The 17,207-nt window shown below is 43.2% G+C and overlaps 1 protein-coding gene across 5 annotated transcripts; it reads right to left on the bottom strand.

Moving 5' to 3' along the window:
- Window positions 1-1,540: 1,540 nt before the first annotated feature.
- On the bottom strand, window positions 1,541-17,143 carry mdm1 (Mdm1 nuclear protein). Of its 5 annotated transcripts, none has more exons than XM_005475794.4 (16): window positions 16,995-17,143; window positions 15,932-16,031; window positions 15,706-15,837; window positions 15,182-15,331; window positions 14,942-15,036; window positions 14,722-14,862; window positions 13,792-13,953; window positions 12,672-12,778; window positions 12,472-12,559; window positions 5,907-6,133; window positions 5,652-5,831; window positions 5,164-5,246; window positions 4,231-4,292; window positions 3,907-4,153; window positions 1,866-1,928; window positions 1,541-1,782 (listed from the first exon to the last, which is right to left on the bottom strand). In XM_005475794.4, the coding sequence occupies exons 2-16, from the start codon at window positions 15,963-15,965 to the stop codon at window positions 1,673-1,675; spliced, it is 1,881 nt and encodes a 626-aa protein (XP_005475851.1). In that variant the 5' UTR covers window positions 15,966-16,031; window positions 16,995-17,143; the 3' UTR covers window positions 1,541-1,672. The 5 variants fall into 5 exon arrangements, with proteins under 5 accessions (XP_005475851.1, XP_005475850.1, XP_005475849.1 ...); XM_005475793.4 differs by lacking the exon at window positions 16,995-17,143 and adding an exon at window positions 16,488-16,664 and having other exon boundaries at window positions 12,472-12,514; XM_005475792.4 differs by lacking the exon at window positions 16,995-17,143 and adding an exon at window positions 16,488-16,664.
- Window positions 17,144-17,207: the final 64 nt, after the last annotated feature.

Raw genomic sequence — 17,207 nt, forward strand, 5'->3', positions numbered from 1 at the left:
GATGTATCCACCCTTTCATGCTGTTCATGCCACATTCTGACCCTACCGTCTCAGTATCGCAGCAGAACTTTTCACACACTGATGGATGTAGACACCATGACATCAACCTCTTATTTGTGAAGTTCCATGTTTGAAGCCTAGAAATAAGCAACCAAAAGCCATGAGAGACAGCATGTTCCTACGGTAATGATTTGTCAGTGACAAGGGAGCCCTGCAGGGTGATCTTCGGCAACGGATGTGGTCTTCTGCTGCTGCTTCTCCAATGACCTCTGACATCAGCAAGGCATTTTCTCCCAGGGAACTGCTGTTAGATATTTTTCCCTTTTTCAGGCCCTACTCTGTAAGCACTACAGATGGTCGTGTAGGAAAATCCCAGCAGATCACTGAGACCTGTGCATATGACACCACCAACCAAGCCACTTTCTTCCTCATGCCGATGCTCAGTTTGAACTCGGATTGACCGTCTCTACGTGCCTAAATGAGACAATTAGGCTTTTTTAGGTTCACCTAATAAAGTGGCTGGGAAATATATATTGTTTATTTTTTTTAATTGGATCACTTTTTATTTAAATCTTATCCAGTGACCCAATGAATAAAAAAGGAAAAATGATCTCATCTGATCTAGTTAAAAATTAGAGGAAAAATTACCCGCCATGCACGTTATTTTTCCTCGGTGCAGGACTTTCACAAAGTATGATGACATCGCAGGAGAGCTAACGCCCACACGCTCCTTCAGCTCTACATTGTTTGCTCTGTGCTGTACATTGTTATGAGGGGAATTCAGCAGCTGTTAATCGCTGTTTTGGTATATCCATTGTGTGTTTGTACAAAGCAAGCTGCTCAGTATTGTATCCTCTCTGACTGAAGGAAGTGATTTAAATATTTGCTTTTGCTCCTTGACTTCACCTCAATGCTTACAGAGGAAATGACCATTAAAGAAGAGACACTAGGGTTGGAAAAAAAAAAGTTTTCAGGACTTTTTCTGTTCTTTCCTGGTTTAATGAAAGTGACTATTATAAAATTAGACATTTGACCTGTAGGAAACAAAGCAACATGACTGAGTCATAGGAAGGATTTTTAAAAGTGATTACATCACACTGATGATTTGTAACCTTTTTCATGCCAAGCTCAAAAGAAACTTCATGTTTTTAGCTTTATTATTAGTAACAAAACATAAAACAAAAAAATAAAATTCTCTGTGTTATTGTAGGTTTTTACCTTAAAATAAAAAGCACAACTTTTGTTTGTGATTTGGCGCTATGTAAATAAAATTGAACTCAATTATATTGAATGCTATGTACAGTTGTGTTCATAAGGAACTAAAATAAGCTGTTGCTGTGTGTCCCTTCAAAGTATGTCACTGTCACGACTTTGGTGGGAACGTTTGTCCGACTGACCGGTCTGACCTCATTCCCTCAAAACCTGAGGAAGAATTCATGTTCAGCCTGTTTCACACCAACATGTCTACATTTTTTCAAAGATTTTAAAGACCTGGAGTTTTAAGGAAAGTCGAGTAAAAGGAAACAAAAATGAGTCAGTGTATTATCATTTTCATCTGTATTTCTCTCAAAGGTCAAAGGATTACAGTAAAATCAGTAAAACACACGATTCTCTCTCTATTTAAATTAATCTATAAAACCCTTAGCCTGACTACATTAAAAAACACGCCGAGTCATCTCTTCCCCCAGAAGTCCTCCCGTCTCTTCTGAGCGCGCTCCAGAACAGCAGACGCCGTGGAGCAGGAGGCTGCAGAGCGCCATGACATCACAGAGAGCCTGTCATCTGGGTAATAGATGCAAAAAGAAAAAAAAGTCAAATAATTGTCATTTTATTACAAGGAGTTAATCTTAAAAGATTTGGTTCACCTTCGTCTGAGCAACAGCCTCCGCCCGGACACGGCCGCTCCCTGAACCTCAACCCCAGCTCACCTGAGGAAATGCACAACAACCAGATTCATTGATCAGTCGCTGGCAAAGACGTGCAGACATACACACACACACATATACGCACGCACAAACACACACGCACAGATTGCCTCCTGTGGTAAACTATCTTTCCCTCTGTTAAGGTCTCAATATGAAATCTGAGCTGTTGAGAAAAATGAAATCTGAAAAGAAAATGAGAAGGAAGTGAGGAGCCGAGGGGAAGCCCAGGCCATGCGTCTGTCTGCAGCAGGAGGAGCTGCTTGTATAATCAGGACTGATGAGTACTTCATAAAAGTGCTCCAGTGTTACTCCTCTGCACAGCTGCAGGTGTATGTCTCTGCCACGCTCTCCACATTAAATTTAACACTTTTCATGTTTACTCAAAAACTGCCAAAGCATGTAGTTCCTCCAACGTCCTCTTGAGGCTCCAGCAGTCAGTCAGTCAGTCACAACAGGCTCACATTTTAAAATCTCTTTACAGCAGAAATAAACATGTTTACAGCCTGATACAAACACTGTTTTATCTCTGTAACTATTGTCTTCTTTCATAACAACTCTACAGGAGCTGAACATTTATTTAGCTTACCCCAGTTGAATTGAAGGCCTACAGTCTGTATTATTATATTTTTTAAATTATATTATTATATAATCATTATTATTATTATTATCATCATTATTATTATTATTATATTGGCCTCTTTGACTGGCATGTATTTTATTGATTGAAAGGTGCTAGCTGTCTGCTAGACTTCACCTCATCTAACTGGAGTCAATGAATTCTACCTCTAGACCATGTTTGTGCTGTTGGAGCTTTTTGTAGTATTTTTAATACAATTATCTGACCAATAATATGACTGTTCTATTGTAACTGTGCCAAAAGATCGTCCAAGAACTCTGAGCTCCAGTTTTGATGAGTAAGTCTATGCTAGCTAGCCAGCATTAACTAATAGCTTAGCACTCCACCCTGTTGCTCAGAGAACAGAGAACAACAACGTGGTAGCCAGAATGCTACATTTAAATCTCCAAAGTGGAGACTCCATCTTTAATCTTTAATCCCTCACCTCCCTGCTCACTTGGCTATTCAGCTGCTAGTCTATTCTTCTTTTTCCCATACTGCCAAACTTAATGGTGACATCATTGGTCTACTCCAGGGGTGGGCAATCTCAGTCCATGAGGGCCGGTGTCCCTGCAGGTTTTAGATGTGTCCTCAAACCAACACAGCTGATTTAAATGGCTAAATTAGCTCCTCAACATGTCCTGAAGTTCTCCAGAGGCCTGGTAACGAACTAATCATGTGATTCAGGTGTGTTGACCCAAGGTGAGATCTAAAACCTGCAGGGACACCGGGCCTCGTGGACTGAGATTGTCCACCCCTGGTCTAGTCCAATCATTGTCTCCCTCACATTCTGTGGACCAATGAGCCTTCCTGCTTTCAATCTCAGCACTCTTCTGTCAGTCTGCCTGTCAGACTCAAAGACTGATTCATGAGACCTACCTCCCTATCTCTTCCTCACCCTGGTCTAACCACTGGAGAGTTTATTACTAAATTCTGTTGTGCAATAAATCAAGTTGAACTCTTCCAAATGATCACTCCTCACTGAACTATGAACAGTTTATGAATCGTATGTATGAAGGTCTGAGGTCTCATCAGCTTGCTAAGGGGATAAGAACATGCCAAGAGGTCTGAAGAAGACGACGATCTCTAATCCTAACACGGTTTTGGAGGCCACTTCCAATCCTTTAACACGACTTGATCCTGATAGGCTGCAGGAATACTAATAGACTGAGTGACCAATCAAAACTTAGAGGCAGTTTATATAAAATGACACCTGCTTATTTCGAGCCTTCCTGCCGATGAGCTTGTACTTTAAATCTGTTCTAACTGCTCAGTAACAGAACTGGTGGCTGGTTTGTAAATCAAACTTCCTCCACACCACTGCACAGCCCAATCAAGTGCCTTAATTCCAGTTCTGATGCTCACCGTTGTGCTGAAAGTCCGGGTGTCTCAAGGTGCCCTGGAGACCATGCAGCGGGGCCGGGACAAGAGGCGGTGGCGCTGCAGCAGGTGAAAGTGTTTGCTTCATCCTGGTCGGTTTAAACGAAGGGCTGGAGGCTGATTTGTGGTCATGGGCTGGGCTATAGGAGACAGCGATATTGTCTGACCATGCTTCCTTACGTTTGGCTGGTGTTTCTGACCCTGCTGCCATGGAAACAGCCGACCCACATCTCTGAACACAGAAAGAATCCCATCAGTGTCATAAGCCAATATCATTTAAGTTCAGATGATCTATGCTTTCATCACTACCTGATGTTTGAGTGGAGAAGAGCCATCAGTGTTCCTCAGTTTCCCAACCAATATAGCGCCTCCTGCAGGACAATCACAGGCATTAATGTGTTTATGTGCTGGCAGTAACATCTGCTCATTTACAGTGATTTATTTTTGACTCTACCAGCGTGGCTTTGCATGATTCACAGATCACAATAATCCTTCTTTATCTTATACAGGGCCTTAGCGTGGCCCCTCAGTTCATTCTCTATCTGACAAATTCTGTTTTAGCTCCTCCCCCTTTAACAGATTCTTCTGATTGGTAAGCCCCTCGTATATAGCCTCTTTGACATCACACAGCCCTAAAAGCAAAAAAGAAACTGTGATAAACTGAGCTTCTGGCTCACACTGACTACTTGACTTCATTACCTGAAACATTGGTCATGTTTAATAATGAAATCCATCAGTAGAACAAAAGATAAATGTCAAAGTAAGTAATGGGAATATACACAAGTCTTTGGGATAAATGAATGAAAATTACAGCCGACAGATATCCGAGTTCAGACTTTTTTTCTATGTGTTGGTCTTTCCTCATGGATTCAGATGAACTTCAGTCAATTCAGAATGTGTAATTTCAGTTTGGTTAATATTCTTCTCCCAGGTCTTGGCAATCGGGAGACAAAACACGACCACTCTGCTTTTCTACAAATGGTAGGGTTAGTGTTGGATTCCTGACGACTTGGACCTCAACCACTTAAAAAGCAAATAAAAAGCTCAGATGGGAGCCGGTGGGTTTAAGATCTGGTAAAAAACCTTTTTAACCTGCAAGCAGTTGAGGCCAGATTAAATGTGATTGGATCACAGAACTCGAACTTGACTCGAACCAGCTTATTGTTACAGGTTACACTGCATCTATTTATTTATTAAATATGGAATTTATCTATCTAATGTGAAGGAAAGATGTCTGCATACCAGCAGCAGGGGTGGTCAGGTCGTGATGAGTCCTCTGAACCGGCTTCAGTTTTATCTCGGGAGTTGGCAGCCTTCCCTCCTCTCTACGTGCACACACACACACACACGCACGCACACACACACACACAGTTTCAGTTTCTGAGAATGAGCAAGGCTGCTTTGATCTGAGTGTCAAACTTCTGAGTCACTGTTTTCTTCAGCTGAAATGGACCTGATGAGTATCCAGGATCTCTGACGGTTTACCCTCGTTTTTCCTTTTATTTGTCACCAGCCTTTATGTAATTAGGCTTATTTCCTTTATTGTTTTTGATAACTCAAATTTCAATCTGACTTTTTAAAATAATTTCTTCATCTGTTTTTTTCTCATTTTTTATCAATAAACTCCTGAGATTATCTGTCAAATCCAGTAGAGACAGTCCCTCCATTACCCCGCTATCCTTTCACAGAGAACAGTGAGAGAAAAGTGAGATGGTAAAGAGAAAACTCACTCATCTGTAGTTTCTTCTTCTTCCCGTTTTTCCTCTTCTTCTTCATCTTCTTTTTCTTCTTCCCCCCAGGCTGTACGGCGTTCAGCAGGAGGTCCCGGTATGGCTTGTTTTTTTATTCGTGTGTCCTTGCTCATCTGCTGTGTTTCTGAGCCTGCGATGGAGGATCTCTTACTGGAGTGACTGAACAGACGACAGAAATCAGCACAGAGCAGTGTTCAGTTCTTTCTTTTACTTCTAACCAGTTGCATCTCTCACCTGGCCAGGTCCAGGGGCTCCACACCAGAAGTGCTGTGGCTGTCGCGGTCAGGTGAGGGGTTGGGGGGAAGGCGAGGGGAGGCAGGGTCATTAGCTGAGACTGTGGTGTCCGTCAGCTCCCACAGAGCATTGTGTTCGGATACCAGCTGGCTCAGATGGTCTCTGGAAAAGTTGGTCCCCCAGGCGCGATGACGATACAACAACGCCTTCTGCCTCAACTCCTTCACCTGGAAACAAAAAAATGGATCATCCCACCTTCTAAGGAGGAAGTCTTTATTTCCGGAAATTTTTTGCTGGCTGTAATACACAGCTCATGGAGGTTAAGACTGTAACTGAATTCCCGTAAGAACTTAGTTGGACAGCTGTTTTAAAGCATTATCTAAATGAACTTTAGATAACTGGCAACAGACGCCAGTCGGTCAGAAACTGGATGAGTATCAGAACTGTAAACACTGTGTCCGCGGTGAGTCTGACACCAGCATTATGAAGTTTGTGGATGACAATACAGTCATTGTGCAGAGATGAGGCAAGACTGGAGGCCAGGTGGAAAATAACCTTTCCCTAAGTGCAGATAAGATCAATGCATGTACATGTGTGATCTCCCTGGTGTTGCAGCATCCAGCAGCTTCTAAAGAAATCACAGCACAGACTTAACTTTGCTGAAGAAATTTGGAATATCAGCCAAAGTCCTTAGCAACGTTTATAGATGTGCAGTCGCTACCTCAGTCACAGTGCAGCTTAGAGGAGGGTGCTCAGAGGAAACGACCAAACTGTGGTGCACTTTTCTTCCCGTGACTTCATCCACTTTCAGAAATCGAAATAAAGATGATATAATCCAGACATGAATGGTAAATGGACTGGTACTTACATAGTGCCTTTCAACTCAATGCTCAGTACTCAAAGCACTTTCTACCGCGATAAACGACCACTGTATTCAAATAGAGATCCTCCAGCTTTAAAATGTATTACCCTTCCAGGACCTGAAGCTCAGGCAAGCACTCCATCGACAGCCAAATCCATCTGTTTTCTGATTGGATTGTTAAATTCGTGATTGACATGACATTGACCAATCAGCTGAAAGGAAGAAAAATTGGGTCAAAATTTGTACTTGCAAGTTGAAAGTCACAAGCAGCCAGGGAACTTAAGCGCAGAGTTTTACACGTAGTTTTTTGCTTTGTATCTGTGAGTAGACCTTAACAAAAAAAAAAAATTGCAACTTGTGTAAATATTTTTTACAAACACAAATCTTTTTTTATACACACACACACACACACACACACACACAAATTCTCATCTATAGATGCACAAACAAAAAAAAATTCAGATATGGTTTACAAAGTTACAAAACTCAGTTCACAACTATGCATTTGATGTACAAGTACAAAATATTTCTGACCACAACTTGAGCCCATATTTCTATGCCACCACAGTGGGGACATTTAAACTTAACTTCCAGACACATATGTCACCGCCAACCTATCTAGGGCTAGGGTTCACTTTCGGCCATTTCTGCAAAGCTTTGAACACGCATATGGAATGTTAAAGTTGAAATAAATGTTAATATCTAATTTTTAAAAATGTGCTAATTTAGCACACAGCTAAAACAAAACTTAACTATAACACTTGACAGGTTCCTGATGACCTCGAGGATGTTAACTGGGTAAGAGCGAAAAACATAATTAAGACCACGGTCTTCTCTCTCAAAAGACAGACGTAAACTTCAAATTTTAGGGATAAAACAGTCAAATAATAAGTAAAGTAATTTTCACAAAGACAAAAATGTCAAACCTTTACTGGTAACAGCTTCTAAAGTGTCAATGATTTTCTCTGTTTTACCATCATGAGTTGAATATTTCAGGTTACTGATCTGACTTTTTTATGGGCCAATTAAGATTAATTTGATGAACTTTTATCATTGCTGCCATTGTACATCATCTTCTTTACTCTGAAGTTTGCATAGGAATGCTATGAAACCCCCTTATGGTCACAGAGGGGGATTTCTTTTTTCTGGATAATTTCTCTGTTTACTTGAAGTGAAGTTTCCATTGTCTGTAACCACATAAAAAGGCTGAGATACAGCATTGTGTGTTTAGCAGAAAACTGCAGCTGTTTATGACCACAGCGTATAGTTACCGTCTCAGCTGTGACTTTCAGGCACTCTTCACTGACTTTGACGGTGTTTGGTGTTAATATCCTAACTGTAACACATCAGTTAAAATCTTAGTTGACGCTTCTATATCCCTGAACTCCTGTGGTGTAGTGCTGACACACCACAGCTATCAAAGAAGAACCACAGCTTTAAACAGCACGGACAGATACTTCCATGACAGCATACAATCGACCACAAATGATCTTTAAGGCTGAGCAGTAACCGTAAGCAGCCAAAGCCTCGGCAGCTTTATCCTGCCTTCTAAAAAAGGTAATAAGCAAGAAATGCATCATGTCACATCGTCAGTCCTTTCTATAGCATCTGCACAGTGTTCCCTAGAGGGATAAAGCAAAAGGTTTTGAAGACGGATACAAAAATTATGCCAAAAATATTCCCTGTTGGGAAAGAACTTTTTGATTGTCACTCTAAAGGAGCTCCAACAAAAGCAGCAGCTACAACAATATTTCTTAATACACTTTATACATTTACATTAAGACTGGCTGATGATAGTTTCAGTCCAGCAGTTACTCACCAGACTGCCTTTAGAGCGTCGGGGTTGCCTGAGGTGGCCTCCTAATGATTTAGCACCTCCTGACTTTTCTTGTTGATGTCAAATACACTGTTGTCAAGGTGTTTCTACACAGGACGAGGTTAAAGCAACAAGACTGACCAGGAACCACTGGATCCCCCCAAAAATTCAACAACGTATAGAAATAACCATTAGTGGCACAAATGAATGGCTCCCCAATTAAACTTATCCTAATTTTGAGGCAGTGACACACTGACCGACATGACAGAATGATGAGTTCAACAGAGGACTACTTCCAGAACCAGAGCCTGAAAATTGGAATGAGTTTCATGTTACCACAGAGACTCCAAAGCTATTTAACTGCCATCTTCTTTAAAAAAAACTCTAATCTGGACTTTTTGCTCTTGAGTGTCACGGTTTGTAGTCTGTGACTTTGGTACCTTCGGGCGATCGTGGCTCAAGGGTTGGCAGTTCGTCTTGTAATTGGAAGGTTGCCGGTTTGAGCCCCGGCTCGGACAGTCTCGGTCGTTGTGTCCTTGGGCAAGACGCCTCACCCGTTGCCTACTGGTGGTGGTCAGAGGGCCCGGTGGCGCCAGTGTCCGGCAGCCTCGCCTCTGTCAGTGCGCCTCACGGCAGCTGTGGCTACAAAGTAGCTTGCCATCACCAGTGTGTGAATGGGTGAATGACTGAATGTAGTGTAAAGCGCTTTGGGGTCCTTAGGGACTAAGTAAAGCGCTATACAAATAGAGACCATTTACCTCTTAAAGAGTCTTGAACTATTATACCTAAAGCTTGACAGTGTTTTTTTTCATGTAAAGGATCCTAAGACCATCTCCCTCTGCTGTCTTTGACTACCAACAACATTAGACCCTCAAAAAATTCTACAGTCTGCAATCTGAGTACAAAGAGGAGCTCAAACTACACAGGGACTCAGGCATGGCATGACCCTTTCATTCACTGCTAAACTTTACAGGGGCACATGTTCAGTGTGGTGTCCTCTTTTGTTGGCTAATACTGCATCCACTGATCCTGAGACCCTCCACATCTTTTGATTGAGTCTTTTTAGAGACATGAAATCTGATAAATCTGCACTTCAGCTTCAGCTGACTGTTTCATATGTGCTCTGAGTAGTATAATAAAAACTCAGAAAACTCTGTCACCAGTCCAAACATTTCCAGATCTGTATGTGCTCCAATGAACCCTTCTGTCCTAAAAGTTATACAAAGATACAAACTTAAATACTTGCACGTTGACTATATTGTGCAGCCTGACAAATTCGACAGTGAATGCTGCAGTCCAATCATGCCCAAGTTACTTGGAACGCAGCAACATGACGAGGCAACAAGAGCATAATCAGAAATAGAGTGGATCAAAAGACAACACATATTCGTAGAAAGTGTGTTGGTTGGTGCATGTGATTGGCACATTAGCAAATTAAAGAGTGAGCAGGAGGGAAGTGCTGAACAACGAGTTTCCTGCAGATTTATGGGAAATGATTTAAAGGGTTGCGCAACCAAATGTGCATTTGCTCAATAGTTCTTCTGCCTTTCTCACATCATGCTGGGGTCAAAAGACGTTAACAATGAAGCTGCTAATAAAGATGCTGATCTGCTCTGATTATGTAATGTGTCACAGTAGATTCTTGTAAAAAGTCACCCAACCCTGACCCCAGTCCAACCCTGGATAACCCTGACCCTATTTTGAAACCTCAGTATATTTCCAGTCTAAACCTAACCGAGCAACCCAGCAGCAGTAAGCCTGACGCTGCACCTCTCTTTGGCAACTGTCGTCCTGATGAATGACAGCAGAGACTGCAAGGGTTTCATAGCTTCCTCTGAATTCACAGCTCGTGACGCCAGCCGACAACTTCCCTGCACACACTGGAAGTTTTCGAAGGCCACCGCAGGCTTGGAAAGCTTAACCAGATGGTTACACCTCCCACAGATTCACTGATCTTATTTTCACTGAGCAGCTGTTTCTGTATGAAAGAATCTGCAGCACAGGTAGCTTTAATCTTCTACTGACGTTATGAGACAAAACCCTCAAAAATACACTCCTGAATGCTGCTTCACAAAGTTTCCTGTGAAGAGTGGAGGTCTGGTTTCAGGAGGGCGGAAATTCACAATCAAACCACATTAAAAGACTTTTGTAAATGCTTGCTGTTTACAGCCAGTTATGCAATAAATATGTTAAAGAAAGGGACCGAAATATGTGCCAGACGCTGTAAGATCTGACCTTGAAGCACCTCTGTAGTCGTGCGTGGGTTATTTCCATTTATAAATGGAACTGGTCTGACCCACTTTAGATCAAACTAGGCTGCATGCTGTCCACGAGCAAAGATCAGTCTGATGCCCCTGGAATCAAATATAAAGTCAACTGGTTGTTTTGGTCCTTTTAAGTGTCAGACAAACTTCTGACTGACAACTAGTTAGCCAGCAAGTGTGCAGAAAAGATGGTGATGGTGAAAACGCTTTATCATAGGACTCCACATCCATCCTTCAAACAGTTAGGCCTTTGTGCAGCGTGTTTTTGTAGATATTTGCCTGCAGAAAGGCCTTTCCTCCAGAAACCCACTTGCGCTGTGTAAGCTGAATGCTGATTGGTTGAGGAGTGGGAAAAGCCAAAATAGCTACCGCAAGGTTGAAGGGGAACAGGAGAAGCTTGAATGAAACGTCAAAGATTTAAAAAGACGGCATGAGACGCAGAGACAGCGGCTGCAGCGGACACGTTCAGTTTCACTTCAGATCTTTACAGAACTTCACTCTTCTCTGTAGCTGATGGACCAACAACACCCAAACCTGGAGTGGCCCAAAAGCCAGCTGCACCACAGACTCTGGGCACTGCCTCCATCAGGCAGCAGATGGTCTCTGCGGGGGAAGCAGGAGCTCACTATAAGAGCGGCAAAGCAGCAGCATGGATGGAGCTGAAGGAAGAGCTTCAGGTGAAACCAGCTAACAGGAGAGTTTAAAGTGTTTCATGTTGCTGTGACAACGCTTTCCATCCATCTGGTAGGAACATACCTGTGTGTGTGTGTGTGTGTGTGTGTGTGTGTGTGTGTGTATGACTAAGTCTGACATGTTTCCCTGAAATGAAGCTCTGTGGTTTTACTGCTGACACTAGCACTCTGGTTTTCTATCAGCAACATACAAACACACACACACACACTTGCACACACACACACACACACACACACACAGAAACACAAAACAGACAAACACACACTCTGTTCAGGCAGCATTGAGAGTGATCAGTGATCAATGCTGATGACTGGGGTTTACAGTTAAACATGGTTAAATGCTGTTTGAAACACTGAATGTTGAACACGTTATTTTAAAACCTCCGGTGTGTTTGTCCGCTGCTGGATGTTGGAAAATGTCAAATTCAGAGTCAGGGTAAGCTGTGTAACAGTGGCAACATAGTGCAGAGCAAGCGCCCGATCTGACCCTGACTCAGGAAGTCAGTTAACAGGTTGTGTGAAAGATAAGGAGACAGAGGTGAATGGGAACGGTTTCACAGGCATCTCCAGACACTTTCAGGCCTGTCACATGAGCTCTCCTCAGTGCAGAGAACAAGGCACCAGTGGAGGCCCGACAAGCTTTGGTGTTCTCTGTGAAGGAAGGTTGAGCTGCACTGTAAGCAGAGGGCCCACTGTTAGAGGATGGGCACTGTGATTGGGTCATTTTGTAGGATTTATTTTTGTAAATTTGTGGTTTTGTCAGTTTTGGCCCTCCATATAAACTAGGTAAGAAACAAACTTTGAACCTCTCTCTTCTGTGCTATGCTATGACCTCTGGTCAGTGTCTGATAGCGTCTCCACCTGCATAACTACAGATAAATAAATATGTGTGAACGACATGAACTGAGTTCTGGCTTTGCTGGATCCTGACCTGTTGGGCAGTGCTGTCCATGGCTCCGCCTCCCTCTGGGATCCTGCAGAGGGGAGAACGAAAGCTGGACTCATACTCTGTCAACATCCTGCCAGACACACACAAACGATTTCATGAATGAGTTCATGAGCACACAGAGCACACAAAACACAGCAACACACAAACACACACACACACACACACACACACACAGAACACACCTGTATCCTCTCCGCACTTGGCGCGGAGGAGGGGGCATGTCTCTCTGAAGAGCATCCCGCTGGAGGCGGGGCTTCTTCTGTGACTCCTCCTTCCTCCTCCTGGTGGTCTGCAGGTTGAAACAGAACAGGTGTGTGTGTGCAGCTCATCAGCACCTGTGGCTGTTTGCTTAAATAGGTGTTACATTTAAACCTACACCATCACTGATCAGCAGCTTTAAAGATGAGTAATGGTATGAATGCCTCTGGGAACAAAAGCTTTAAAAAATATGAAAATATCCCCTCCTCGACTCAACCTCCACTTTCTGCTTATTTACAGTGACTTTCTTAGTCTGACATTCATCCATTAGAAAGTGCCATTATACTCAAATCTTTAAAAAAAATCACATTTACAGGTCTTTGTGCTGAAGTCACAGGCAGAAATCATGAAAGCCGACCTCACTGAATGCATTCAGGGTTGTTTTAACTGACCTGGAGTCTGCTCTGCATGACCATTCCTGCTCATTTTTGGCCCGAGACTTCCTGGAAACTGACACTCACGGGTCTCATTTCTCCTGCTTCTGTTCTGAAAGCAGAGCTTTTAACTGTGACACACTGGTAATGGAGTCTTATCTGCCTATCTGACACTCTTCTTCACCTCGCCAGCTCTGTCTGTCATACTCCTCCCTTCCTCCTCATCTCTTCTCTCTCTCCTAGTCTCCTGCACAAAACCAATAAAATCTAACCAAGTCAGCCCTGGAGGCTGAAGCTTGGCGGGACACAAAGAAGAATCATCTCGCCTGCAGAACAGCAAATGAATCTGGGGCAAAGTCTTCCTACTGTAGAATTACATATAAACTCAAAGATATAAGACAGAAAAAAAAGACATGAACTGGTTGGGTTTCCAAAAACACTTGAGGGTCCAAACACACCATTAACCAAAGTATGAAGTGCAGAAATCAGCATCAGGATGCCTCGAGCTGAGCCTCCACCTTTCACACTGCCTGTGTCAAGGACAGGTTTAGGTTGTTGACCTTCAGGCAGAAGACCGTCAGGTTGGTGTGTGACCTTCAAAATGCAATGTGATGTTTCAGGGTGGAGGTCACTACACTAAGTAGGTCTTCACATCTGCACACATCTGTACCTTGTATGTTTGGAAGAGCGGGACTCTCTGATGCTCCAGGTGCTTCCGAAGCCGGGGGCCAGCAGGTGGCGCCAGACCCTGGAAGCTGCGCTGATACTCTGTTTCCATGGAGACAGGGTTTATCTTGAAGGGCGGGACAGACCTGCTGCTGGAGTGCAGCACCTGGAGAGCAGAAGTGACAATCAATCAATGAAAAGATCAACTGAATCCACAGCATCCACATGTGTGATCATCTAGTTTCCACCTTTCACTCTGCGCCCCTGTATCTGTGTTTAAAGCTCGGTGCTGACCCCTGCTGTGCACAGCAGGACACAGCGTGCTATCAAACCACTTATTAAACCCAGAAAGTCTGAGTAAGCAGTGCCATATTCATCAAAGAGTAAAATCTGTGACAACCACACATGATTACCACAGCACAAAACTATACAAAACAGTTGATTTACACAGTATCAGCATTTTGTGGCATTCATGTGCGACTGATCTGATCAGAAAATGTTATAGAAATGAATGTTTCTGACTTAATTTCATTTCAGTTCCTGTTGTGAAACAAAGAACTTTACGAATACAAATTCATTTCATTTCTTTGATGTGAATATTTTACTTTTATGAATGCTTCCATTTATTTACAGTCCCATTCATCCATTTAATTAGATACTGTTTCAAATGACTCACTAAAACTGTACGTTTATCATTAAATGCACCACAATCAAACAAACATCATTCCTAATATTATCTATTACCTTTTTTACTTTTTGTTTAATTTTTCTATTTATTTTATTTCTGTGTTTTATTTACAGTTGTACACAGACGATAAACTTTTGCAACCTGAGGAGCGCTGTATGTTTGGTTTATGAGCCGTCGGTCGGCCTGCTCTACAGCAGCTCACCTGGATCCGTGTGAGCCCAAACACAGGTGTGCATCTGGTCTCACCTGCTCTGCAGTCAGTATGGGCGAAGCAGCGGCGGCTGTTGGCTTCTTCCATCCAAACTGTCTGTGATACTCTGAGTGCTTCCCTCCTGACCTTTGACCTCCTGATCTCAGCCCCGCCTTTTGTCTCAGCGCATAATCGATCTGCAGGACAAGTACATGACATGCTGTTGGATAGTCTTCAAAGAAACAATCAGGTTTTGTCAGTTATTGCAGACTTCACCTCAGCCCCTGATGGCGCCAGCTGCCCGTTAGCTGCTGCTGTCACAGACTGGCTGGGCTGTGGTTGGCTGTCAGGATGCAGGGGACGGGGCTTCACTGAGGAGAAAAAGAACATGAATGTGCGTGTTGAATATTCAGAACATTAAAGGTCTGGCGGTCATCTGGAGCTGGTTTAGTTTCTCTTTGCTTTATGATATTTGAATCAGTCATCATGTAGCTGCTGCTCCATGTATTTATTCACCAGGTTTTCCATCAGCTGCCGGTTCCTCAGCAGGTCGTGGTCCGGCTGGAGTTTCCGGCTCTGTGGGGGATCCGGGATTTCCTCTGGGGGGTGTTGGTGGATTGGGCTCTGGGGAGGGCATCCTCCTGTGGGCTGAGTGGCTCCTAAAACCTGGCAGTTTGAAAATCATCAAATTTTCCGGCTTGTTCTTTCACTGAGAGACAAACACGATCAAATGAAACATCCTGGAGAGTCTGACCTTTTACTTAAAGCTGTTTTAGCAAAATGAACTAAACTTCAGGCTTAATCTGTAATCAGAGAACAGTGAGGAAGGACTTCTACTTTCCTCCTGCTGTTCAAATCGGCCTCTTTGTGGAGCCTGTTAGAAAGAGCAATAAAGGTAAAGAGGACTTTGTGACTGAATGCAGTCGTCCTTGAACTCCAGTGTGACGCTCACATTAAAGACACTTCTGCCACAGCTGGATCTGCAGCCTCTTCTACTTCATGTACACCTTCATTATGCAGCAGCAGCATGGGGTTCCTACCAGCAGAGGGCGCTGCTCTGTGAGCCAGTGAGTGCTGCTGCTCATCACCTGGAGGATGGAGCAGAGAGGTGGAGGACTGAGCTGGGCCCAGAGGCCTCCTCAGGCGCTGAAGACCCGGCTCCCTGCTGACACCTGACAGATAAACATCTCATGTGTTCAACCACTTCATGTCAGTGCTCAGGTGCAGCTCCTGTTTGTGTTATTGTGGTGGTTTCCTGTTTCTTACCCATCTGGTCTGAGCGAAGACCGGCCAATGGCATGCAGCGCTGAGGTGACGCACTCCTGGAGCGGGAAACACCAAAGCTCTTCTGATACTCAGTCTGACTCTAGAACAAAGACACAGAGATGCAAAAGCTCACAGGATGGAAACAGGTAATGAGGTATGATTGAAAAAACTGCTGATCAATTGATCATCAATAGATTAATTATTGTTTAATATAAATATTGGAACTTGTTGCTGTGCAGATAGATTTAAGGTCATTACATCCTCTCGGTTAGTTTCAAAATAAAACTCTTCACGACGTTCTTCACGTCTTAATCTGAAAAATCATTTTCAAAATAAAAGCAGTAATATGGTGCACTCTTAAGCGAAACAGCTTCAGGTCGACGTGTTGCAATCAGGTGTATGTTGTGTTGAATGATCTGGATGATCTGACTTCATCGGATTAAATCCAGATTAATCCCTCCTCTGCTATCGCGTGCAGACTGAGGGTCAGGATAACTCACTGTGTTCCGATTTATTACCATCTGCTGCTAACGCTAACACCTGTTGCGTTGTTTACCTTGAAGCGGACGGTCATGGCGCGCTTGCTGCTCTCCAGACACCGCGAGAAGTCACCCCTCTGTCATCACGCGAAGGGGTTAACTCGTTAAATAGTCGGTTAATGTGCTATAACTAGCATGACCAACATGCTGCTAACGACCGGCTCCGCTTCTGTCTTCGGACTAATTCACGGAAACAAGCTACCCCCGTTGCCATGGCAGCTCAGTGTCGTGCGCAGGCGCGTCCACAGCGGGGCGGCGTAGGACGGTGCGTCACTGAGCCGATTAACATTATGTATAATTATGTATATTAACATATTGCATAATATTTATTTTACAATTCTGCAGCTTTCTGTTGTTTCTGCTGTAAACATCATAGCATAAACGTAATTATTTCAACACCTGTACTGACCTGTTGTCAAATCGTGACAGCTGCAGATCAGTCACGTGGCTCAAAGTTTAGTCGGATTAAAATGACTATTATTTATTGTGATATTTTAACATATTCATAACAGTGAGGTACTCACCTGTGAAAAATCATACCATGGTGTTTAATTTTCTCTCACTGGAAAAGTCGAAATGCAGCATAGACATCTGGTATTTTATATAGAAACAGAAACCAACACGTTAAATCCAGCTGATGCAAGTGCTGAAGAGACAAAACCTGCAGTTCCTCCAACGTCCACCAGAGGCTCCCATTTAAAACCTCCAACTTTACAGCCTGGTTAAAAACACCTGCA

The sequence above is a fragment of the Oreochromis niloticus genome, linkage group LG17, assembly GCF_001858045.2.
Source record: "Oreochromis niloticus isolate F11D_XX linkage group LG17, O_niloticus_UMD_NMBU, whole genome shotgun sequence".
NCBI classification, from domain to species: Eukaryota; Metazoa; Chordata; class Actinopteri; order Cichliformes; family Cichlidae; genus Oreochromis; species Oreochromis niloticus.

Bases quoted from the DNA above. Each gene is read 5' to 3' on its own strand.
- mdm1 (XM_005475792.4), bottom strand. The intron at 4,154-4,230 runs GTAGTGATGAAA...TTCTGTGTTCAG, and splicing joins CTTCTCCACTCAAACATCAG to AGATGTGGGTCGGCTGTTTC. The intron at 1,929-3,906 runs GTGAGCATCAGA...GCATTTCCTCAG, and splicing joins CCCGGACTTTCAGCACAACG to GTGAGCTGGGGTTGAGGTTC.